We start from the raw sequence: 22,113 nt of genomic DNA, 5'->3' as shown, positions 1-22,113 counted from the left end.
TATACCGTGGTAACAGTTTGGCGGCTACTAGTCAGTTTGGCGGTGTGTAACAAAGACGAAGCACATTTACAGAAGCCTTTACAAATATTAAATGTCTTTATTTGTATTTAACTAAACAGGTGAGACACCACAGTTCACACTTATTACCGATCACGTGGAGTCTTTTGTTACATGTAATCGAGAATCTCTGTCTCCATCTCATTTTCACTTCCCTCAGATGGCTGAAATTCGTCGTCATCCTCCTCTTCATCTTCCTTGAACTCTTCTTCATCATCCTCTTCAACATCCATGTCTCTCTTTGAACTCAGGGATTTGCGTCTTCGTGTTTTGGGGAGTTCCGGCAACGCTGAAGAAGAGAAATAAATTAACAGACCAAAATGTTTACTACAGAATAAACTCACTTTTCATCAGTAATTGCTTTAAACAGAAGCCAAAGTGCTGCATCCCTTTGTTTTCTATCCTCCGTCACATACACACATGGACAAAAATGTTGGTATCCCTCGGTTAATGAAAGAAAAACCCAGAATGGTTGGACAAATAATTTGAATCTGACAAAAGTAATAATAAGTAAAAAATTCTATGAAGATGAACCAATGAAAATCAGACATTGCTTTTGGTTTAAAAGAATTATTTTAAAAAATAAACTCATGAAACAGGCCAGACAAAAATCATGGTACCCTTAACCTAATTATTTTGAGGCAACCTTTTGAGGCAATCACTGCAATCAAATGCTTTCTGTAACTGTCAGTGAGACTTCTGCATCTCTCAGCAGGTATTTTGTTCCACTCCTCATAAGCAGACTGCTCCAGTTGTCTGAGGTTTGAAGGGTGCCTTCTCCAGACACCATGTTTCAGCTCCTTCCACAGATGTTCAATAGGATTTAGATCAGGGCTCATAGAAGGCCACTTCAGAAGAGTCCAATGTCTTCGCTTCCATTGGTCCATGTTTAGTGCGGTACACACCATGTCACCAAATAGCACAGTGACTACTTGTAACCCTAAAAATAGGCCATGATAAGTCGCCCATTTTCTTACCTGGTTTCTGAGCTCGGACGATCTTCTTAATCATGGCTGAGATGATGTCTCTCAGTTTGTCTGTGGTGCCGAGAACACACCAGCCATCACGTTCGTCGCACAGCTGCTCGCTGCCGGTGTTCTCCTCGATCACCTCTTTGATACTGAAGATAAACAACAAGCTGCCTTAAAACCTCACCACAGCAAGAGGTAAAACTGTGTGGCTTCTCTACAGTAACTGAGCGGGTTAGAAGCAGAGTGGTCGAACCCACAAAAAATTTGAACCGAGTTTTACTAAATTTCTGGAACATTTTATTGTCTACATTTCAGTGGTTAAGTGGTCTGACCAAATGGTCCAACTCAAATGTAGCATTTCAAATATTAGACCATTCTTGAAATCACAAAACTTTGAACACTTTTTTCTCTAAAACTACAGAAAGTGGGTTAGACCACTTTTCTTCCAAACCCTTCCATTAATAATGACATTACAGTGGGTACGGAAAGTATTCAGTCTCCTTGAAATTTTTCACTCTCTGTGTCATTGCAGCCATTTGCCAAAATCAAAAAAGTTCATTTTATTTCTCATTAATGTACACTCAGCACCCCATCTTGACAGAAAAAACAGAAATGTAGAAATTTTTGCAAATGTATTAAAAAAGAAAACCTGAAATATCACATGGTCACAAGTATTCAGACCCTTTGCAGCAACATTCATATTTAACTCACATGCTGTCCATTTCTTCTGATCCTCCTCGAGATGGTTCTGCTTCTTTATGGGAGTCCAGCTGTGTTTAATTAAACTGATTGGACTTGATTAGGAAAGGCACACACCTGTCTATATAAGACCTTACAGCTCACAGTGCATGTCAGAGCAAGTGAGAATCATGAGGTCGAAGGAACTGCCCAAAGAGCTCAGAGACAGAATTGTGGCAAGGCACAGATCTGGCCAAGGTTACAAAAGAATTTCTGAAGCACTCAAGGTTCCTCAGAGCACAGTGGCCTCCATAATCCTCAAATGGAAGAAGTTTGGGACGACCACAACTCTTCCTAGACCTGACCGTCCAGCCAAACTGAGCAATGGTGGGAGAAGAGCCTTGGTGAGAGAGGTAAAGAAGAACCCAAAGATCACTGTGGCTGAACTCCAGAGATGCAGTCGGGAGATAGGAGAAAGTTCCACAAAGTCAACTATCACTGCAGCCCTCCACCAGTCGGGGCTTTATGGCAGAGTGGCCCGACGGAAGCCTCTCCTCAGTGCAAGACACATGAAAGCCCACATAGAGTTTGCCAAAAAACACATGAAGGACTCCCAGACTATGAGAAATAAGATTCTCTGGTCCGATGAGACCAAGATTGAACTTTTTGGTGTTAATTCTAAGCGGTATGTGTGGAGAAAACCAGACACTGCTCATCACCTGCCCAATACAATCCCTACAGTGAAACATGGTGGTGGGAGCATCATGTTGTGGGGGTGTTTTTCAGCTGCAGGGACAGGACGACTGGTTGCAATTGAAGGAAGGATGAATGAGGCCAAGTACAGAGATATCCTGGAGGAAAACCTCTTCCAGAGTGCTCAGGACCTCAGACTGGGCTGAAGGTTCACCTTTCAACAGGACAATGACCCTAAGCACACAGCTAAAATAACAAAGGAGTGGCTTTAGAACAACTCTTTGACCGTTCTTGACTGGCCCAGCCAGAGCCCTGACCTAAACCCAGTTGAGCATCTCTGGAGAGACCTCAAAATGGCTGTCTACCAACGTTCACCAGCCAACCTGACAGAACTGGAGAGGATCTGCAAGGAAGAATGGCAGAGGATCCCCAAATCCAGGTGTGAAAAACTTCTTGCGTCATTTCCAAGAAGACTCATGGCTGTACTAGCTGAAAAGGGTGCTTCTACTCAATACTGAACACAGGGTCTGAATACTTCTGACCATGTGATATTTCAGTTTTTCTTTTTTAATAAATTTGCAAAAATTTCTACATTTCTGTTTTTTTCTGTCAAGATGGGGTGCTGAGTGTACATTAATGAGAAATAAAATGAACTTTTTTGATTTTGGCAAATGGCTGCAATGACACAGAGAGTGAAACATTTCAAGGGGTCTGAATACTTTCCATACCCACTGTATGTCATGTGATATTTCCTCTATCGTTTCATAATGTTGGGCTACTGCCACAACGTCACTGTTTCTAAGACAATAAATCAAATACACTACTGCTCTAAAGTTTGGGGCCACCCAGACAATTTCATGTTTTCCATGAAAACTCACACTTTATTCATGTGCTAACATAACTGCACAAGGGTTTTCTAATCATCAATGAGCCTTTCAACACCATTAGCTAACACAATGTAGCATTAGAACACAGGAGTGATGGTTGCAGACACTGACGTCAGATTAATAAACCTCAAGTACTAGGACAAGGTGTACAAGATGAAAAGAGCACTAATCAGTAGGAGTGTGTACGCATGCCACTCGTACCTTTCCACATCCAAATCACACAGCTGGTAAAACATTTGTCTGTGAGGAGGCAGCATGCCCTCTCTGAAAATGTAGGCCGATTCCTGTGGAGGTGAAACAGACGTCAGAAACAGCTTTTCCAGGACTTTATAAGGAAAATATGATGACCAGTGTTTTCAGCTTCAAATTTGAGACAGTAATCTAAAAAATGTTTCTATAATTTAATGTGTAAGGTCCAAACTTAAATCAAACAACATCCTGTTTAAATTTTCATTTATGCCAACATTTATTCTCTTCTCTAACATTTAAACCGCAAGAAGCAGAAGAAGCAGCCTATCATGGAAATATGAAAGACCTGTACATGACAACCAAGAAGCTAGCAGGCAAGTACAGCAGACCAGAGCGACCGGTCAAAGATAAACAGGGACAAAACATCACAGACTCTGAACAACTATTAGAGAGATGGGCGGAACATTTTGAGGAACTCCTCAACAGACCAGCTCCTGAGAACCCTCCAGACATAGCAGAAGCAGAGATTGACATTGACATAGACTGCGATCCACCAACTAGAGAAGAAATTATCCGCGCCATCAAGAAGATGAAGAACGGCAAGGCAGCCGGCCCAGATGGAATTCCAGCAGAAGCCCTCAAGGCAGACGTAGAGACAACAGCCGACATGCTACTACCGCTCTTTGTGAAGGTCTGGGAACAGGAAGAAACACCAACAGATTGGAAAGATGGACACATTATCAAGTTGCCCAAGAAAGGTGACCTCAGCAGTTGTGAGAACTACAGAGGCACCACACTCATGTCAGTGCCGGGGAAGGTGTTCAATCGGATTCTGTGGGAGAGGATGAGGGACGCAGTGGATGTCAGGCTCCGGGATCACCAGGCGGGCTTCAGGCGGGACAGATCATGTACCGACCAGATCGCCACATTACGTATCATAGTCGAGCAGTCCCTGGAGTGGAATTCCTCGTTGTACGTAAACTTTGTGGATTTCCTCAAGGCCTTTGACAGTCTTCATCGTGACACCCTGTGGCAACTCCTCCGACACTATGGGATCCCAGCCAAATTGACACGCATCATCAAGGAGTCTTACAAGGGAATGGCGTGTCAGGTTGTCCATGGAGGCCAGTTGACGCGTCGTTTCGAACTGATGACAGGGGTGCCTTCTGTCGCCGTTCCTGTTTCTCCTCTCCATTGACTGGGTGATGAGGCAGACGACGGATGGACAGAGGGACGGCATCCAGTGGACCCTCTGGACTCAGCTGGACGACCTTGACTTTGCTGATGATCTCGCTCTGCTCTCCCACAATCAAAAACAGATGCAGAATAAGACCACAAGACTAGCCTCCCATGCCTCCCAAGTCGGCCTCCGGATCCACCCCAACAAGACCAAGATCCTGAAAATCAACGCCTCCAGTAGAGAAGCGGTGAAGTTGGGAGACAAAAACCTGGAAGAGGTCGAGACTTTCACCTAACTTGGGAGCGTTATCAACCAGCAGGGAGGAACAGATGCAGACGTTAAGACCCGCATCGGGAAGGCAAGAGCAGCATTCATAATCCTAAAGAACATCTGGCGATCCAACCTTATAACATCTCGCACCAAAATCCGCCTGTTCAACTCCAACGTCAAATCAGTCCTTCTGTATGGAGCAGAGACGTGGAGAACAACAAAGACCACCATCAAGAGAGTTCAGACCTTCTTCAATTCATGCCTGCGAAGAATTCTAAAGATCCACTGGCCAAATACCATCAGTAATGTCGATCTCTGGGAAAGAACCAACCAAGTGCCAGCAGAAGAAGAGATCAGGAGAAGAAGATGGCGATGGATAGGGCATACCCTGAGGAAACCATCAACAAACATCACACGCCAGGCCTTGACCTGGAATCCTCAGGGGAAGAGAAAGAGAGGCCGACCAAAGAACACCTGGAGAAGAGACCTGGAGGCGGACACCAAGCAGACCGGCTGCACCTGGGGAGAGTTGGAGCGAATCGCCCAGGACCGTGGATGCTGGCAGACTGTTGTGAATGGCCTATGCCCCTCTAGGGGTTCAAGGCCTAAGTAAGAAGTAAGTAAGCTAACATTTAAATCATCAGGGGTCTTCTGCTCAACCATCTCTGATTTGGCTAAAACTTTTTATCATAAACTTTGAATATTTAAAATGCTGACAGTGAAATCTGAGTTTGGAATATCAAATACTTTGTTTTGTTAAATGCTCACTGACCCACTTTCAGCACGTTTTTTCACACGTTGACATTTGAGGTTTTTAGACAATATCTCAGGAACTATTAAAGATAAAAGCACAAAATTTTCACTGTTAATTCTCATCATGTAAATAATTCAAAATCTGCAATATTGGACAAGTAGATTAATGAATCTCTGATTATGGGATATTTTCAGTCAAAAGTTTGGACACAGCTTCTCATTCAATGCTTTTTATTTATTTGTATTCTTTTCTACATCATAGATTAATACTGAAGATTAACACTTTTTTGTTTCCAACATAATTCCATGTGTATGCTTTTATAGTTATTGATGTCTTCGGCATTAATCTACAATGTATAAAATAATTCAGTACAAATCACTGAATGAGAAGGTGTGTCCATGCTTTTGACTGTAAGTGCATGTAGCTGCATGTTACAAAAAAATGTATTCTAATATAAAAATCTTTGTCGTAAAAATGAAAAACCAAAATGTTAGTTGTTGAACTTTCATAACTGAGTTGATAAGATAAAATCAAATATATTTATCCCAGAGGAAAATGTTTTGCCAGAGTACAATAAACAAACGTGAAATATGTACAATTAGTGTGTGTCTCAGTGGATACTAAGGATCAGTGCTAAAAAAATAATTAAAAAGGATAAATAAAAGAACAAAAGTACAAAATGTTAACTGTAAACATGATGACGAGGAGCGACTGGCAGGCAGCCATCTGCAGCAGCACTCGACATTTAGCAACTTTTCTTGTACCAAGAAAACAAAAATGTTGTTAGCTGTTCTAATCCAGGCAGAACAGAGTTGAAAACGGTTCTCAAAACATAACTAAGAATTTTCTTACTCCACCAAGGAATGTGGTGGAGTTATGTGACAACTGACATACGTTGGTCAGTCTGTTTGTCTGTCTGTTAGTTCACAACATTACTCAAAAACGGACCAACGGATTTGGATGAAATTTTCAGGGAAGCTCAGAAATGACACAAGGACCATCTGATTAGACTTTGACAGTGATGCGGCTTATAATCCAGATCTGACGGATTTGTTTTAAGATTTCTGCATCATTGTGAAACAGCAGCACAGCGTCACTGTAACTATGACAACAAATAAACACTACGTCAGCTGCTGATCACATGATTGCGATCCTACTACAAATCAACCATTGCAGACTTATCGGGGCTTATCTGTAGGAAATCATACAACAACTGAGCAGCCTTGGCGGAGCACTGCGCTCTCAGAGTGCTTTTCTTGTTGAATATTGGCATATTTTGTATTTTCAGCCACTATGTCGCAATAAACTGGAGCTGAAGGAGACTTATCGTGAACTTTTATGGGACTTCTTTGAAGATTATAACTCTGAATCAATGAGAAGATGAGAAACGATGATAAAAAAAAATCTGGCTTTTATCTTTAACGCTTCCTGAGAGTTTGTTGTTTAAGCAGCCTTAAATTTAAACGAATGAAAAAACACGCTCCATTTTTTAATAACTCTTGGAAAACATTTGATAAATCAATCTAAAATTTTGCAAATATCTTAATAAATATCTATAATTTGTGCTATAAAAAAATTCAGGCTAACGAGAGAATATTTTTAAAAGTATGATAATTTGAGACGGAATGACCTTTGTGTAAAAGTACATGACTTGTGCTGTGAAGAAAAAAGAGCTCGAGACCAACTGGTATGTTTGCTTGAATTGTGGCGTCGCATGAAACTCTTGTTTTCATTCACTGACCCTGAGCTGGTAGCAGACTGGAGCTGGATCTCGGCTGCTGCTGCTTGAACCCTCCTGACCTGGAAGATCCATCACACTGGCTGGTACAGGACCTTGAAAAAGAAAAAAAAAAGAAAAACACTCCAGTTTACTTTAGCAAAGCAGTGGGATCTGGATGGAGCGAAGAGTTTAATGATTAATTCTTTCTATACTCAAGTAAAACCAAGTAGGTCAGAGTGACCTTGACAGCAAAAATGGAGAAGTTCAATATTCCCGCTGCTGTCGTCTCCCAATGCTGGAAATGAGGTGTTTAAGTCAAATCTACAGAGCGATGACAACATTTATTAGTGCTAAATCCAATACAAGGTGAAAAATAACATAAAATCTACATTAAAATCAATTTGAAGTAGGGCTGGGCAAAAAATAGATTTAATCGATTTATCGAATTTGTTGCTAAAAAAGATTTTTATTTTGCAAACTCGAGTTTTTCCCCCGCAGTTTTCCGGTGTTCAAGATTAACTGGTGATTTTCAGTTAGCGAGACAGATGTTACACCGGCAATCCATAGAATGATGTCTCTATGTAAAACTTTGCGTGGAATGATTATTTTTTTTGGAATGCATACATCCATTTAGCTACATGTTTGCAGTTGGCTTGAATGTTTAAGGGAAAGATAATTCTTAAGCTTCGATTTCTATTTTCTTCACCTATGGGTGACTGTGTTGATGCCTGTTCAAAACACACAGATGTCAATAAACTGTTCCGAAATGCTCTTGTTGTCAGCTTTAACATTGGCTCCAAAAATCGTTATTGTTCTTTTTTGACTCACGGCTGTTCAGTCTACCAATAAAATACGCGGTTTTATGAGGACTTCCACCTAACGGAGTGGAAATATCGCTTCGCTGCGGCAGAGTGTGACGATCTACACCAGATTAACTGGTGACAGTCTGAGGCTTCAGTCCGACGGTCAGGCAGAAACAACACGAGAAATACTGTTACTGTTTTCAAAGATTACTGCAATTAAGCTGGTGGATCTGCGTTGTTTTACTTTTATACACCTTTTAAGTAAAACAACGAAATTATATAAACCATCTGACCCACATTTTAACCAACAATTTCTCATTCCTGCCTTCAGAAGCTGCTGTTTCAAACAAGCAACACAATCTCGCAATTCAAGACATGCAAACAATAAAATGAGAAATAATAAAAACAGACCAAATAAGATTATCTCACTGCATTGTTTGACAGTAAGTTTCATCTGCAGAATCTCTCCCAGTCCTAAAAAAAAGACTAAAAACCACTTCTTCACCGAATACCTTTGTACTTCACTTGCTGAAAAAAAAGAAGTAACAATCCTATTAGCTTCTGCAGACACCAAGGTCCTATTTAAACATTTTAACTTTTTTAATGGCTTTATCCAGGTTTTTTTCTCCTGACTAGATCCTTGCTTGTGTTGCATGTATTCTCAGATGCATGTCACTTTGGATAAAAGTATCTGCTAAATGAAATTGTACAACTGTAGAAATATACAAAGCAGAAGTCCAGACATTAAAAAAATACAAACAAAATTAACAATTGTATCACACATAAAAGCAAAACGTATCTCTCACAGGTACATATTCTTATATAGCTACATGTATGGAACCCTACAGAGGTAAATACTTATCACAACAAAATTTGACACTATCAAAAAAATTCAAATGATTTAATTAGACAGGTGCTCAAGTAGCACTTGCACACAGTTAACCCATTTGCTCAAACTGGGCACACAGGTGGGCACACCTCAAACTGGGCACAGGCACACCTGTGTCAGTGGTGTAGTGGTCCCTGGAGAAGTGGGTATACTCTTAATTTTCACCTTTTTTTTTTAATTAGTCCAGAAAAACACCCTGTTTTAGAAACAGTGACATAGAAGACTACTCTATTCAATTTATTCAGTCATTTCTACTTGCCCACTATTATAAAATTATCATGACTTGATTAGGAGCAGTTTGTAGTTATTATTGGTCACACAAGCAAACTGGATTTATGTAACATGTATTTATCATGAGGCAAACATGGTGTTTCAGTTACTTTTGAACATTTATTTAAATAAAATACTTCAAATATGAAGCTGACAGTGCATACTTGTTCATATTTCATCATGAATAAAACCTCAATATTGTTTTAGGTCGAATCTTAAACTACCTGTCCCCATTCTTGTGTTTTTACTTACTTTAAAATCAACTACCAGCCTAGAGGTTTTCCCACATTATCCCAATCTAGCTAGCTTCAGACTTACGTTAGAATAACGTTAGCCTTTCAAAATGTTAGTCAGACTCGGCCGACACTCAGTTTAACCCGTTGCGCTTCAGTGTCCCGCCCACGGTACACTTTGAGATCTGCATAAGCAATTTGCTAAATGTCTGAAACTGCAAACGCAATTATACAAACACTATACGTCGATGGAAAGCTTAGATTCTCATGAATCCGCCGGTATAAACCACTTTCAGATGTGATTACCCCAGCGGGTAATATAAACACATTTGTCCGACAAACAACGAATATCCATCCATCCGTTCTCTGTACACGGCTCCAACGTACACAGCGCGACTCACATTTCCGGGTTCATTATTACACACAGATGAAAATATTCCACAAAAAACGGCCATAATCCAACCTTGGACATCCAGACAAAACAAGCCAGTAAACTATTTTGTCCAAAACATGTCTTGAAGACGGTATATGATCCACGAATAGGTCGTTTTCGAGGAAATGCACCTCGCGATGCGCGTCCAATATTCCCTGTATTTCTCGTCATATTTTTATTTACAAATAGAATATTAGCGATTTTTTTGTACTGAAAATGGCTGGAATTGACTGCAGCTTTAACCACTGGCGACAAAATATCCTCTCCTTGAAATGTGCAGTCATGTTGCCAGTAGTTTAAAACAATGATTAATTTGGAAACCACCTTAAAACTTACCTGAGAATTATATCGTCCATGAAAGTAGGTTCGCTCGATACGTGTCACTCACTTGAAAGGTGTTTATTCTGACTTTCTCGCATTTTCGCGCATCTTTCAAGCAGACCTGTCAATCAACTGGAGCGCCACAGAGGTGTTAGCAAAATTTTCCTCTGTATGACCCGCCCTACTCTGCCTCTGATTGGCTCATCCCTAAAGTTAACCAATCGAATCAGTGAAGGTAGCATGTACCAGCCAATTACAGGCAGAGGAGGGTTGTTCATGGCTTCATCATCCTTAAGGTAAAGAGGGCTACCTGGCACACAGATATTACTGAATGATGCGCACCAGGGAGCATTAGAAGTGGGTATACGCTATGCTAACTGAAAAATAAGTGGGTATACGCAGTATACCGCCGTATACCCTGGACTACACCACTGACCTGTGTGGCCAAATTAGGCTACACAGGTGGGCACACAGGTGGAGAGATTTGGAGAGTACATCTCTCTCTCTGTATAAGGTTGGTTAACCCATTACAACCTTGTGGGTTTAGTGAGGAGAAAGTTTAGACAAGGCAGGCATTTCATCAAGCAAGTTATAGTTGTAGAGTGGTTGATAGTGTGATTGCAGTTTGATTGTGACAGAGTGAGTGGCTGTTTGAAAGTGAGAGTGTCTGAGGTAAGGTATGTTGAGAGTCTGGTGTTATTGTCTTTTTGTGATTGTAACTGTTTTGTATGTCTGTTCTGTAATTTGTCTGTCTGTGTCTGTGTATCTGTTAAGCGTTTGTGGCATCTATAGGTAAGTGTGAAGGTAGTTTTATAGTTAAGTCTGAAGGTCGATAAGTTAGTAGATAGGTAAGCGTAGGATTTAGGTTAGTTTACGTTAGTTAGGTGTTAGTGTAGCCAGTGGTAAGAAAGGGCAACACGGGAAAATCTCTCTCTGACAGCGCATGACTCCTACGATGAGAACGCGACTTATTTCCAGATATTTTGTCAGGACCAAAATGAATAAAACAGCAGAAATCTCATTTTTAGAAGCAAAGTTGTTCCATTGTTTATTTTCTGGTTAGTCGGTAAGGGGTTCTGAAAAGCCACGTCTACGAAACATCTGTCTCAGAAACGCTAGAATCACCAGTTGATCGGATCACCAGTTAATCTTGAACACCGGCATCTTTGGCTTTCCGTCCGCCCATCCTCGTGGGCTTCCGTAGCGCGGTGTGACACAGCCCCCTTCCCTGTGGCAGTGGCAGCATGTAGCAGAGAACTCATTCAAAAGAAAGGCACAGCTAACTCAATCATTTGGAACTGGTTCGGTTTTGATGCGTCAGACGAACAACAGACAAAGCCTCGCTGCAAAGTATGTTTAAAACTTCAGTGTACCGCCAGCGGTACACCTACTAATTTGCATAGGAATTTCAAGAATGTCCGAAGGCTCCAAACGCGATTATACAAACACTATACGCCGATGGAAAGCTTAGATTCTCATGAATCCGCCGGTATAAACCACTTTCAGATGTGATTACCACAGTGGGTAATATAAACACATTTGTCCACAAACAACGAATATCCATCCATCCGTTCTCTATACACGGCTTCAACGTACACAGCGCGACTCGCATTTCCGGGTTCATTACTACACACAGATGAAACTATTCCACAAAAAACGGCCATAATCCAACCTTGGACATCCAGACAAAACAAGCCAGTAAACTATTTTGTCCAAAACATGTCCTGAAGTCGGTATAAAATCCACGAATCAGTCGTTTTCAAGGAAATGCACCTCGCGATGTGCGTCCAATATTCCCGCTGACCTCCATTTGAGGGCAAATGTGACTACTGACCTGTTTTGTTGTGAGTGATTGGCAGGCTGTAGTCGAGGGCGCTTCTTTTGGCTTTCACCGGGATGTCGGACAGTGAGTAGCCTAAAAGTGTCGGAAAAAGGAGGAGCAAAGACAGCTGATAATAAAAAAAAAAAAACAAGCAAGCCGATTCTTGAGTATTATCGCATTTCTTTGCCGGATCAAATATCGACAAAGTTCTGTCAGAAATGGAAAAAAAACCTGCAGCGAAAACTCACCGTGTTTGGTGCTACAGCGGATCCTGAAATCCAGCATCTGGTATTTCTTGGACTCCGAGGTCTTTCTGGGGTCATAACCGAACCTCACCCACAGGCTTCTCCACGGTCCTGTCACCTACCAAAGTTAATCTGATGTTTAGTTTGGATTCAAGGAGCTTCATTATTCTGTGACAGCAGAGGACAGACTGAATGAGCAACTCTACAAATTCACAGAGAGACTAAACAATCCAGTGGAGTTTTTCAGGACTAGAGCTTTGGCGCTTGATTTCATTGTAAACTATATTGTGCTTTGTATAATCAGTCAAAAACACAAATAATGCAATTTTATGAGCTTCATATATAGTCACAAGGGGAAAGTTTTCTGTTTGGAATCCATTTCCATTTTAAAAAAAACATTTCTAGAACATTTCTGTTCAGGAAAGCAGCTCGAGTAACTATTTTTAGTGCTCAGTTTTCAGTTAAAAGTCACAAGACATAAGAGATAATCAACTAGGGACAGATCGATTATGACCAGGCGTGAACTAACCGTGACGTCACCCGTTGGTTTCAACGCCGAGAAAATGAAGCCCGGATTTTGCTACTTCCTGGTCGCCATTTTGGATTTTTTGGAGCCAGTGACGTAAAAAGCGTCATCAAACAGACTGGACCGGAGAGCAACTCAGGGCAGGACCAGTCAATGGGACTGTCAATCAAGTATAGCCACGCCCCCTGGCTCCGCCAACTTTAACGATTTATTTAAAATTCAGTATTGATTTATTTTAAGATTGGCCACCTGATCTCTCATTTTGACCATGAAAACTAACGGGGGAAAAAATCCTGAGCTGTAGAAAATCAGTCGATCAAATTTTATTTTTTCCAAAAATGAATTGGGGTCTATGGAGCAAAAGCTTTTTGGAGCCAACCCTAGCGGACGGCGTGATATTGCAAGTTTTTGACACTTCCGGGTGGGCTTCAATTTTGGAGCCAGATGCAACGTCCATCTTTATATACAGTCTATGATTATGACAGATTATCGTGGCTGATATTTGACATTTGTCCAATTATTGATATCTGTACTTTCATTGACTGATTACTGAATTTTATTGAAACTTAGCATTGGTATTTTAAGCCACTTTGTAAGAATAAACTTTAGCTTGAAGGAGACTTGTCGTGTATTTTTGTGGAATTTCTTTGAGGTTTATAATTCTGAATCAATGACATAATGAGAAATAACAATAAAAAAATCTGGCTTTTATCTTTGGTAGTTCCTGACATATTGTCGTTCACACAGCCTCAAATTTTAATGTGGGGAAAAAAACGTGCTGAAAGTGGCTGAATTTTTTTCCAGAGAGACTAAAGAATCAGTCAGAAATACAAACTGTGCAGTTTTATAAGCTCCACATATAGTCACAAGGGAATGGTTTTCTGTTTGGAATCCATTTCCATTTAAAAAACATTTTAGAACATTTCTGCTGAGGAAAGCAATTCAAGCAACTATTCTTAGTGCTCAAGTTTCAGTTAAAAGTCACAAGACATAAGAGACAATGAACTAGGAATAGACCGATGATGGCTGATTATTGAGGCCAATATTTGGCATTTTTCCGATTTTCGGTATCTGTATTTTTGTTGGCCGTAAAATGCTCAATTTCAGGTCTAATTCAGGCTCCTCTCTCTGATTTCTTTACTCTGAGGTCTCAGAAATGTCTCTCACGTAGCAAAAACTGAACAAGAAACACAAACCAGGAAAATTAGCTTCTCTTACAGTGGCTGATGCTATGCTAACGGCTAGCAGCTAAGTTAGAAAGCAGCCACAGATTAACCTGAAACAGAGTCTGGAAAACAATATTTAATAATACTTTACGATATGGACCTTAGTGGAAAATAAAAGCGATAAACAGTGAAAGATGTAACTGCAGAAGATAAACTGATTAAACTGATCTCACATAAACACAGATCATTTAATCTCAGTCACATAAAGAGCCCAAATTTAATCTTGTCTCTTTCGGTTTACATATTCACTTATAGTCACCCTTATTAATGAAGAAGCCTAGTTATAAATGACAGATTCTCTGCTATCACATGTTGTTGAAACATTACATTTCACTTATATCGGGTCCAAATATTGGTTATCATCTTTACTTGATCACCAATAATCAGCATCAGTATCTGCCTTTGAAAACCCATATTGGCCGATCCCTACAATGAACAACATTTATTTCTTTTCTTTCCCCCTGGAAATGCAGAGTCATTCTCACCATGTAGTATGCGTAGACGGGCAGCAGCAGTTTGAGTTTATCAGGATGGATGTTGATGTTGGCCTTGACTGCGTTCCGCGACCAGATGGGCCGGCTCTCAAACATCTAGGTACAAAAAGTCTGACGTGAGATAAGATAGACAGCTAGAAAACGACGGCAATTCATACTTATGTGCTGTTACATAACATGATTTGCTGTTTTTGAAGGAGTTGAAGCTAAAGTAGTGAACTTCACTGATGGAAAAAGAACTAGAATTGAAGTAGCTGCACAAAATAACCCAACAATATAAGAGTTTTCACATTGTCAGAAGAAGAATTCTAACTGCAAACGCACATTTTTCATCCGTTCTTCAGCCTGCTTGTCATTCTCCTTCACACAGACTCTTGTCCAATTAACTTTAGCGGCTTCCAGACATTCAGACGGCATGCTGGGCTCATTAAAACTGACAAAAATAGCGTTGTGAGGCCGGCGTGCGCGATTCAAACCAATGAAGTTCTTCCTGGTCATGGGCATCAGTCTGTAAACAGAAATGAAGGGAAATTTTGTGAAAAAAATCCTGAAATTAAAGATATACAATCTAAATACTTCTGCTTAGGGACCAATAGAGCTCCCACTGACCTCTGTTGGACGTCAGGTCGGTAGAAATAATCCACGGGAGTGTCGAGGCGCGAGAAGATGGCGGGAGGGAGGAAGTACGGCATCGGCTGCTCGAAGAACTCCTGATTCTCCGATTTGCGGAGGATGATTTTGTCGTACAAAGACGTGACTTTTCCACCTTCTGAATGCACGGCTAGGCACTGAAAATCCACCAGGCCTGCAGAGAACAAACACAGAATCACAACAACCAACTCGTTTTGTCATTTTAACCTCCGAGATGTTCACACGATGGAGAGTTTAACCAAAAAAAACGTCACCAGGATTCTTTCTCATCTGACCTTGGAATTTGTACGTTGTTCCGATGATTCCCAGCATCTCCATGCTGATCTCGGCGTCGCTGGGGTCTTTCTTTCGGACCCGACGTCGCACTCTGAGCAGCAGGTTGCTCGACGGGAAGCGATTTCCACACGCAGAGTGACAGAAAGGATCCTGAGGTCGGAAACGAAGCTCAAGACGCTTGTTGGGGTTAGCGAAAGTCTGTGGGAATAACAGGGAATACAGACAAGATATAAGATAAACACAGTGACAACAGAAGCTTACCTGACAAACTAATAATAACCATGAACAAATGAACACACCAAAGGTTCCAGTTTACCTCTAGACCATCACCGTGTCAGCAGAAATCGAACTTTAGTGGTGCATTCCCCTCAAAAAGTTCAAATCAAACAAATACAGCAGAGAGGGCTTCCTTGTGTCTTCTTAAGCATAAAGGTTTTTTTATTCAATCTGATGCTAAATTTTGATTTAAACTAAGTTTTTATCTGACGTACAGGTTTCTACATGGCTGAAAAAGACATAAACAAGAGACAAAAGAAGCTATGGCATTGTGTTATAAAAGTCAACTATTTCTGTGCTTCTTTTAACATTTCACTAGAAAAGCAGTTACTAGCAAACTCTTTATTTGCATTCACAGCAAGTAAAAAACAGTTTGTATAGTTGCTAACAGTCTTTCTGCACTGGGACGTTGTTCTTCTCCTCTTGTGTTTTTAAAAGCTTCTGTTTTTTTTCCACAGATTCTCATTAGGATTCATGTCTGGACTCCAAAATGTCAATATTGTTTTCTGTTAAACAATTCTTAAACATTCTATTTGTATATTTCAGATTATTATCCTCTCAGAAGGTCCAGTGCTGTCATTTTCCGCTTCCAACCTTTCAGATTTGTCACTTTGTGGAACTCCTCGTCCTTTTTTATTCTACTTTAAACTCTGGAAATGGACATGGGTTTCTATTCCTCGTCTTGCGAGCAGCCACAATGTGCAGCTCTCTCTCTCAGTGATGGACACTAATAGAAAGCTCAATAAGCTCTTTGGTTTTCACTCTGACTCTGTCTTCTAAGTTACTGCAGAACTACTGCATCAGCTGTTCCCCATGAATAGTCAATGAGAATGATTTAGAATTTGGGAATAATTTACAATAACTTTTTTGAATGGCGCAAAAGCTGCATTATTTCAATATTTTTTTGGAAAAACTGTGAAAATAACATAGAAATAGTTCAAATTTATCCGCATTTTCTCTGACACAAAGTCTTACCTTTGTCTGTTACTTAGTATTATAATTTCAAGTCAGAAAAATCCTATTGGTCAAACTAAAATGTACTATAAATCAAAATTTGATATGGATAATCTGAGGTTTAATTGTATGATTTCATGTAATGCAAGTTTAAAAACTCAAACATCACAATCTTGGATATGTAGAGACTGTATGCATATATGAGTTTTATATATATTTATCTTTATATCCAGGACATGCAGAGGACTCGAGGAACTCTTACCTTCTTATTAGTGTCATACATTAATTTTTTACTATTTACTTGCTTATTGTGCTTGTTCTTTTAAATGTAGCTAGAATTCACTGAGTTGATGACAATTTATATTGGTATGAATACATTTGAGAAGGCATTTTATACTCAAATATTAAATACTTAAATATTACTTAAATATTTCAAATAAGAAAGAATCTCTTGGTGAAAGAACAAATCACTCTCATTTTGGGGGATTAATATGAATAATATGGAGCTGTACTGGGTCAAACTTATTTAATTTCGAACACTGAGGGGTTATAATTCCTCTGACAGAGTTAAAATATGTCCAGGTTAAAACAGTGTTCCCTGGTTTTGTCCTGCTTACTTTGGTCACCGTCTGTTCTCCACCCAGCGTCTCCAGCATCTTGTCTACGCTGCGGACCACCGCCGGATACTCGACACACACCAGCCGCTTGTCCCGCAGCTCCACGGAGGAGGAGCCGCCCGGGACGAGGTCGGTCTGCGGGGACAGAGTGAGCTCCTTCAAGGTAAAGTCCAGCTTCACCTCCTTGCTCATCGCCATCTTTCATTTACTATTAGTTCACAAACACTGTAATTTAAATCATACAGGAGAAGGAAATGTTCAATAACAGCCGGAACTCCAGGAATGAGCGAGTGTCCGAGTGCAAAATAAGACCGGGCGGAAAAATGAGTGCACACAGAAAGTTCCGGAAGCATGATTCATATTTATTTCTTTTCTTTTCTTTTCTTTTCTTTTCTTTTCTTTTCTTTTCTTTTCTTTTCTTTCTTTTCTTTTCTTTTCTTTTCTTTTCTTTTCTTTTGAACCACCCCGCATACATTCCTAGATCATATACGTGTACATTTTTACATACGTAGACTGTATCATCTTTACATACACTACCAGTCAGAAATTTGAACACACCTTCTCATTTAATGCTTCTTATTTATTTGTATTATTTTCTACATCATAGATTAATACTGAAGATTAACACTTTTTTGTGTCCAACATAGTTCCATATGTATTATTTTATAGTTCTCATGTCTTCAGTATTAATTTGCATTGTATAAAATAATTAAATAAAAAACACTGAATGGGAAGGTGTGTCCAAACATTTGACTGGTAATGTATATGATTAGATCTATACATATCTAAACTGCTTTATCCTCCTGAGAACCAAGGAAAAAAATATCTTTCAGTTTATTTTTTTTATTGATTTCCTGCCTTCTTGGAGCTAGGACAATCATTTACAATTTAGAATTTAGTAAAAAATATTTTTATTTATGCTGTAAAATCCACTGTAGCTGATTTTACAGTTCTTACAAAACAACAATTTTACCATAAAAAAAAAGAGAAACAAGCAACACATCAAAATTAAAACAGGCTGAGAAGAAAACAAGAATGTCAATCCATTTTCTAATGAAACTGTCAGAAATTAAATTGCACTGAACATAAATATATATTTAATCGTTATATACTTATATACCCAGACTGTACTACAAATCTTTTTAGTTTATTATTGCTGAGATTTACCCGAAAAATGATGAATTCTTTTAAAAAAAATCAAATTCAGTCATGAATTTATCTACATAAATTCAGGATTAATTATTTTTACCTTGTGGCGAATGTGTCTGGAATCGTCCTCTAGATTTATATAAAAAATATTTCCTTTTCCAAAGTGCTGTCTTTAAACTTCTACAATTATTTAATATGGTTTCACATTATGAAAACATCATCTTATCAGCCTGTACTTGAACTGTTTTGTCCTTTATTTAATTTATTTTGGACTTTAAAAAAACAAACAAGGAATGCTGTAGAAACTTCATTTTCACCACGTCAGACACGTTCAACTGTTGTTTAGAATCTGCTGTTGCTGTGCAGTTTTTGGCCTCATGATGGCGACGTTTACCCAAATCCTGTCAAAGTTAAATGACACAAATGATCAAATCTTCTTGAATGCCCTGAGTCCACGTGAACAATCTTTGTATTGTTATTAAATGATAGTGAACAGCGGGTATTTAGCAGCATGTTTGATTAGCACTAATGTTGTCAGAGGGCTAAGAGGCTAAGAGGATTTGTGTGTCGTCCCTCCCTGAAACTGTCAACAGACTCTCAGATCCCCTCAGAGGAGAAAGAAGACTCCGAGGAAACTGTTCTGTGTTTGCCGAGTTATTTAAGATGCTCCTGTATAGACAATAACTGTCTGATGTGACTGTGTGTTTGCTCTGGTTCTAGTTTGTCTTCTTTTCTTGTGCCTGAAGGATTAACACAACACGTTAACAGTGATCACGAAGGCGTCTTATTCTCACTCTTCTGTGTTGCCTTCATATGAGCAGCTGTGGAGGATGCAGTTTTTAACGAACAGTTTGACAATTTAGTGAATTATTTTCGTGAATTTTGCACGAAAATAATTCACTAAAATGTGAATGTGTGTCTGTGTGAAAATGTAACAGGCTGCTGCAGTGGATTAGATTCTGTGTAATCGAAGGAATTTTGGAAATGAGCTTCCCTAATTGGAGGAAATTTCATATATAAGATCCAGTTTTGCATCTGATTTTCATTTGGTGGACGCAGAACTGCAACATATAAAAAAATTAACAATCTGCTGGCGACACTTCTGGTGCTGGGACAAGACTGGAACACTGATTCTGATGATTTTCATTCAAATCTGTATCTCTGCCTCCATACTATTTAAGATAATTTGACTTTTTTGTCGAATTTTCAGCCTTTTACTGCACGTTCTATATGAGGATGTGGCAAATAAAAAATCTTAAATCTTAATTTATCTCTTTTTGCAACAGAGAGAACTTATAATTATTCGATTAATGGATCTGTGCATGGCAAATTCACTGATACATATGAATGCAGCATACAGAATATTATTATTATTAGCAACACATGTGCTTTTCCTATTATTACAATCAACAAAAAATATGTGCATATGAATTTAATTGTTAAACAAAATCACAGTTTTACAGATATTTACCATTAAGTGAAAGAAAATGTTTGTATATTAAACTATATTAAATTGGAAAATAGTAAAATAAATAAATAAATAAATTTTAAAAAAGTTTAGTTTCCCCAGTGTTCCCCTTTTGGTTAAATAAGAGATAATATTTTGTAAAATCACAGAAAAAAAGCATTGTTCAAAACTACACATGATATCGAGTTCTATAAATGAAAAATCACACCGTTTTACTGCATTTAAATCCACTAAAAGTTATCCCAATGTTATTAAGAAAAGAAACAATTTAATATTTTATTTAAACTGGAAATAGCGACCACACCTATATATATATATATATATATATATATGTATAATATTTCAAATGTAATTAATATATATTTTTAAATAGTAATTTAAATTTTTCAGCATTTTCCCAATTTGTTAAATTACAGCAAATATCTGGTAAAATTGCTGAAAAAAAATAATTCACTTTAATTTAATTGGGGATAAAAACAAAAGAAAGACCAAAACTCTACATAATATAAACATTAAAAATCTATATTTTAGAAAATATTAATTTCTCCTTTTACAATTTTGACTATAACATTGCAGCTTATGAAAATTTCAAAAAATAGAACTTAAAATATATTTAATTCATACTTAAAAATAACAACAATTTTAATTTAGCAGATTTTTCCTATTTTGTTAAATTGCAGCAAGTTTAAAATAAAAACAGATTTTTAAACTCTAATTTAAATATATATATATTTAAAAATAATACATAATACACATAACACATAAATAAAACAGAATACACAATATATATATTATTTTAATTTTGTTGATTTTTCATTTTTTGTTAAATTACAACAAATCTAAAATTAAAAAATATTTTTTTTAAAATATTAATTACATAATATATCATATAATATGTTATTATTTTACAAATATTTGCCATTATTTTTCAATTGTTTTTATTGTTTGTGAACATTTTAGTTGATTCCTGTCACTCGTTTAATGAAGGAGTCCAGCAGCCACCATAAATTCTAGTCTTATTATTAATAGTAGTAGTAGTAGTATTAGTAATAGTAGAGTATTATTAGTATGTCTTATTCCGGCTGTGGGAGGAGGAGACTGCAGTTACACAACACTGTGACTGACAGTCTGTTGTTTGCTGTGATGAAGTTGAAGATTTAGTCGATTTTTCTGTCCTTCTCTTCTCTTGCCGTCGTCTGGATGTTGCTATCTCTGTGCAGGGCCGGTCCACTCCTCCCTGCTGCAGCCGTTACAGCGTGCCGAGGCCTTGATAAGGTTTATCAGGACGCCTCGGCTGCCCGGCTCGCTCTGGAGGAGGCCTGCTGCACGCAGATTTCACCCCCTCTCTGCTCCCAGCTCAGCCTCACTTCTCACGTCGCCTCTCCTGTCAAACCTTCATTCAGCTGGCTGTTTATCAGTCGGGAAGGAAATCTGTGTCATTTTTGGATGTGTAATGTGAACTTTAGGCCACACGACAGATTTTTATCACTGATTTCTTTTGTTGAACAATTATCTCACTACTCACTCTAATAAAATATGTGGATATGTCATGATATATGCCTGCATGAGCTGAAAAAACAAATGACATGATGCTAAAACAGCCCAACAGGACATTTTTGGGCTGCATTGTGTTTCCCTGAGGCCTAAAAATGAAGAATTACCCAGAAACTTGACAAGATTTAACAATAAAACTCACCAGTGTGGTGGAGACTGCAGGCTAATATCGTATCATTTACAGTGTTACTGAACCAGCTCCATGTGTGACTCCTCCTCATAGTTAATTTCCTTCATCGGCCTGAATAGAACATCTGCAGGACGGCCAGATGTTTAGCTCAACTCTTATTTTTGTCATTTTTTTCCAGGCTGCCTCATTTTTATTGTGGTTGGAGTTTGATTTTGTTATTTAAAAGGGAAAAACATGCATACTAAGGACTGAAAAATTCTAAATATTTTTGTAATTCTAATTTTTCAGATTTTCCTTGTTTTGTAAAAATTAGAGATACTATTTAGCAAAATCCTGAGGGAAAAGGATTCATTTAAACATGGACCTTTAAAGAAACA

The 22,113-nt window shown here is 38.6% G+C and overlaps 1 protein-coding gene across 1 annotated transcript; it reads right to left on the bottom strand.

Annotated features, from left to right (window-relative positions):
• Positions 1 to 77: 77 nt before the first annotated feature.
• Positions 78 to 17,750, bottom strand: gtf3c5 (general transcription factor IIIC, polypeptide 5). Its single transcript, XM_022221230.2, has 11 exons — positions 17,436 to 17,750; positions 15,588 to 15,786; positions 15,271 to 15,466; positions 14,986 to 15,169; positions 14,653 to 14,757; positions 12,419 to 12,533; positions 12,183 to 12,263; positions 7,421 to 7,512; positions 3,488 to 3,570; positions 1,035 to 1,177; positions 78 to 346 (listed from the first exon to the last, which is right to left on the bottom strand). Exons 1-11 carry the CDS (start codon positions 17,631 to 17,633, stop codon positions 168 to 170), a joined length of 1,575 nt encoding a protein of 524 aa, XP_022076922.1. The 5' UTR covers positions 17,634 to 17,750; the 3' UTR covers positions 78 to 167.
• Positions 17,751 to 22,113: the final 4,363 nt, after the last annotated feature.

The sequence above is a fragment of the Acanthochromis polyacanthus genome, chromosome 18, assembly GCF_021347895.1.
Source record: "Acanthochromis polyacanthus isolate Apoly-LR-REF ecotype Palm Island chromosome 18, KAUST_Apoly_ChrSc, whole genome shotgun sequence".
In the NCBI taxonomy this organism is placed as follows: domain Eukaryota; kingdom Metazoa; phylum Chordata; class Actinopteri; family Pomacentridae; genus Acanthochromis; species Acanthochromis polyacanthus.
Note: the sequence above shows the minus strand (reverse complement) of the source record. Positions and strands in the feature narration are given on the sequence as shown.

Coding starts and splice junctions, on each gene's coding strand:
- gtf3c5 (XM_022221230.2), bottom strand. CDS start 17,633: ATGGCGATGAGCAAGGAGGTGAAGCTGGACTTTACCTTGAAGGAGCTC. Junction 12,534..14,652: donor CCGTCTACGCATACTACATG/GTGAGAATGACT, acceptor TAACTTTGGTAG/GTGACAGGACCGTGGAGAAG. Junction 3,571..7,420: donor CAGTCTGCTACCAGCTCAGG/GTCAGTGAATGA, acceptor TCACCTCCACAG/GAATCGGCCTACATTTTCAG.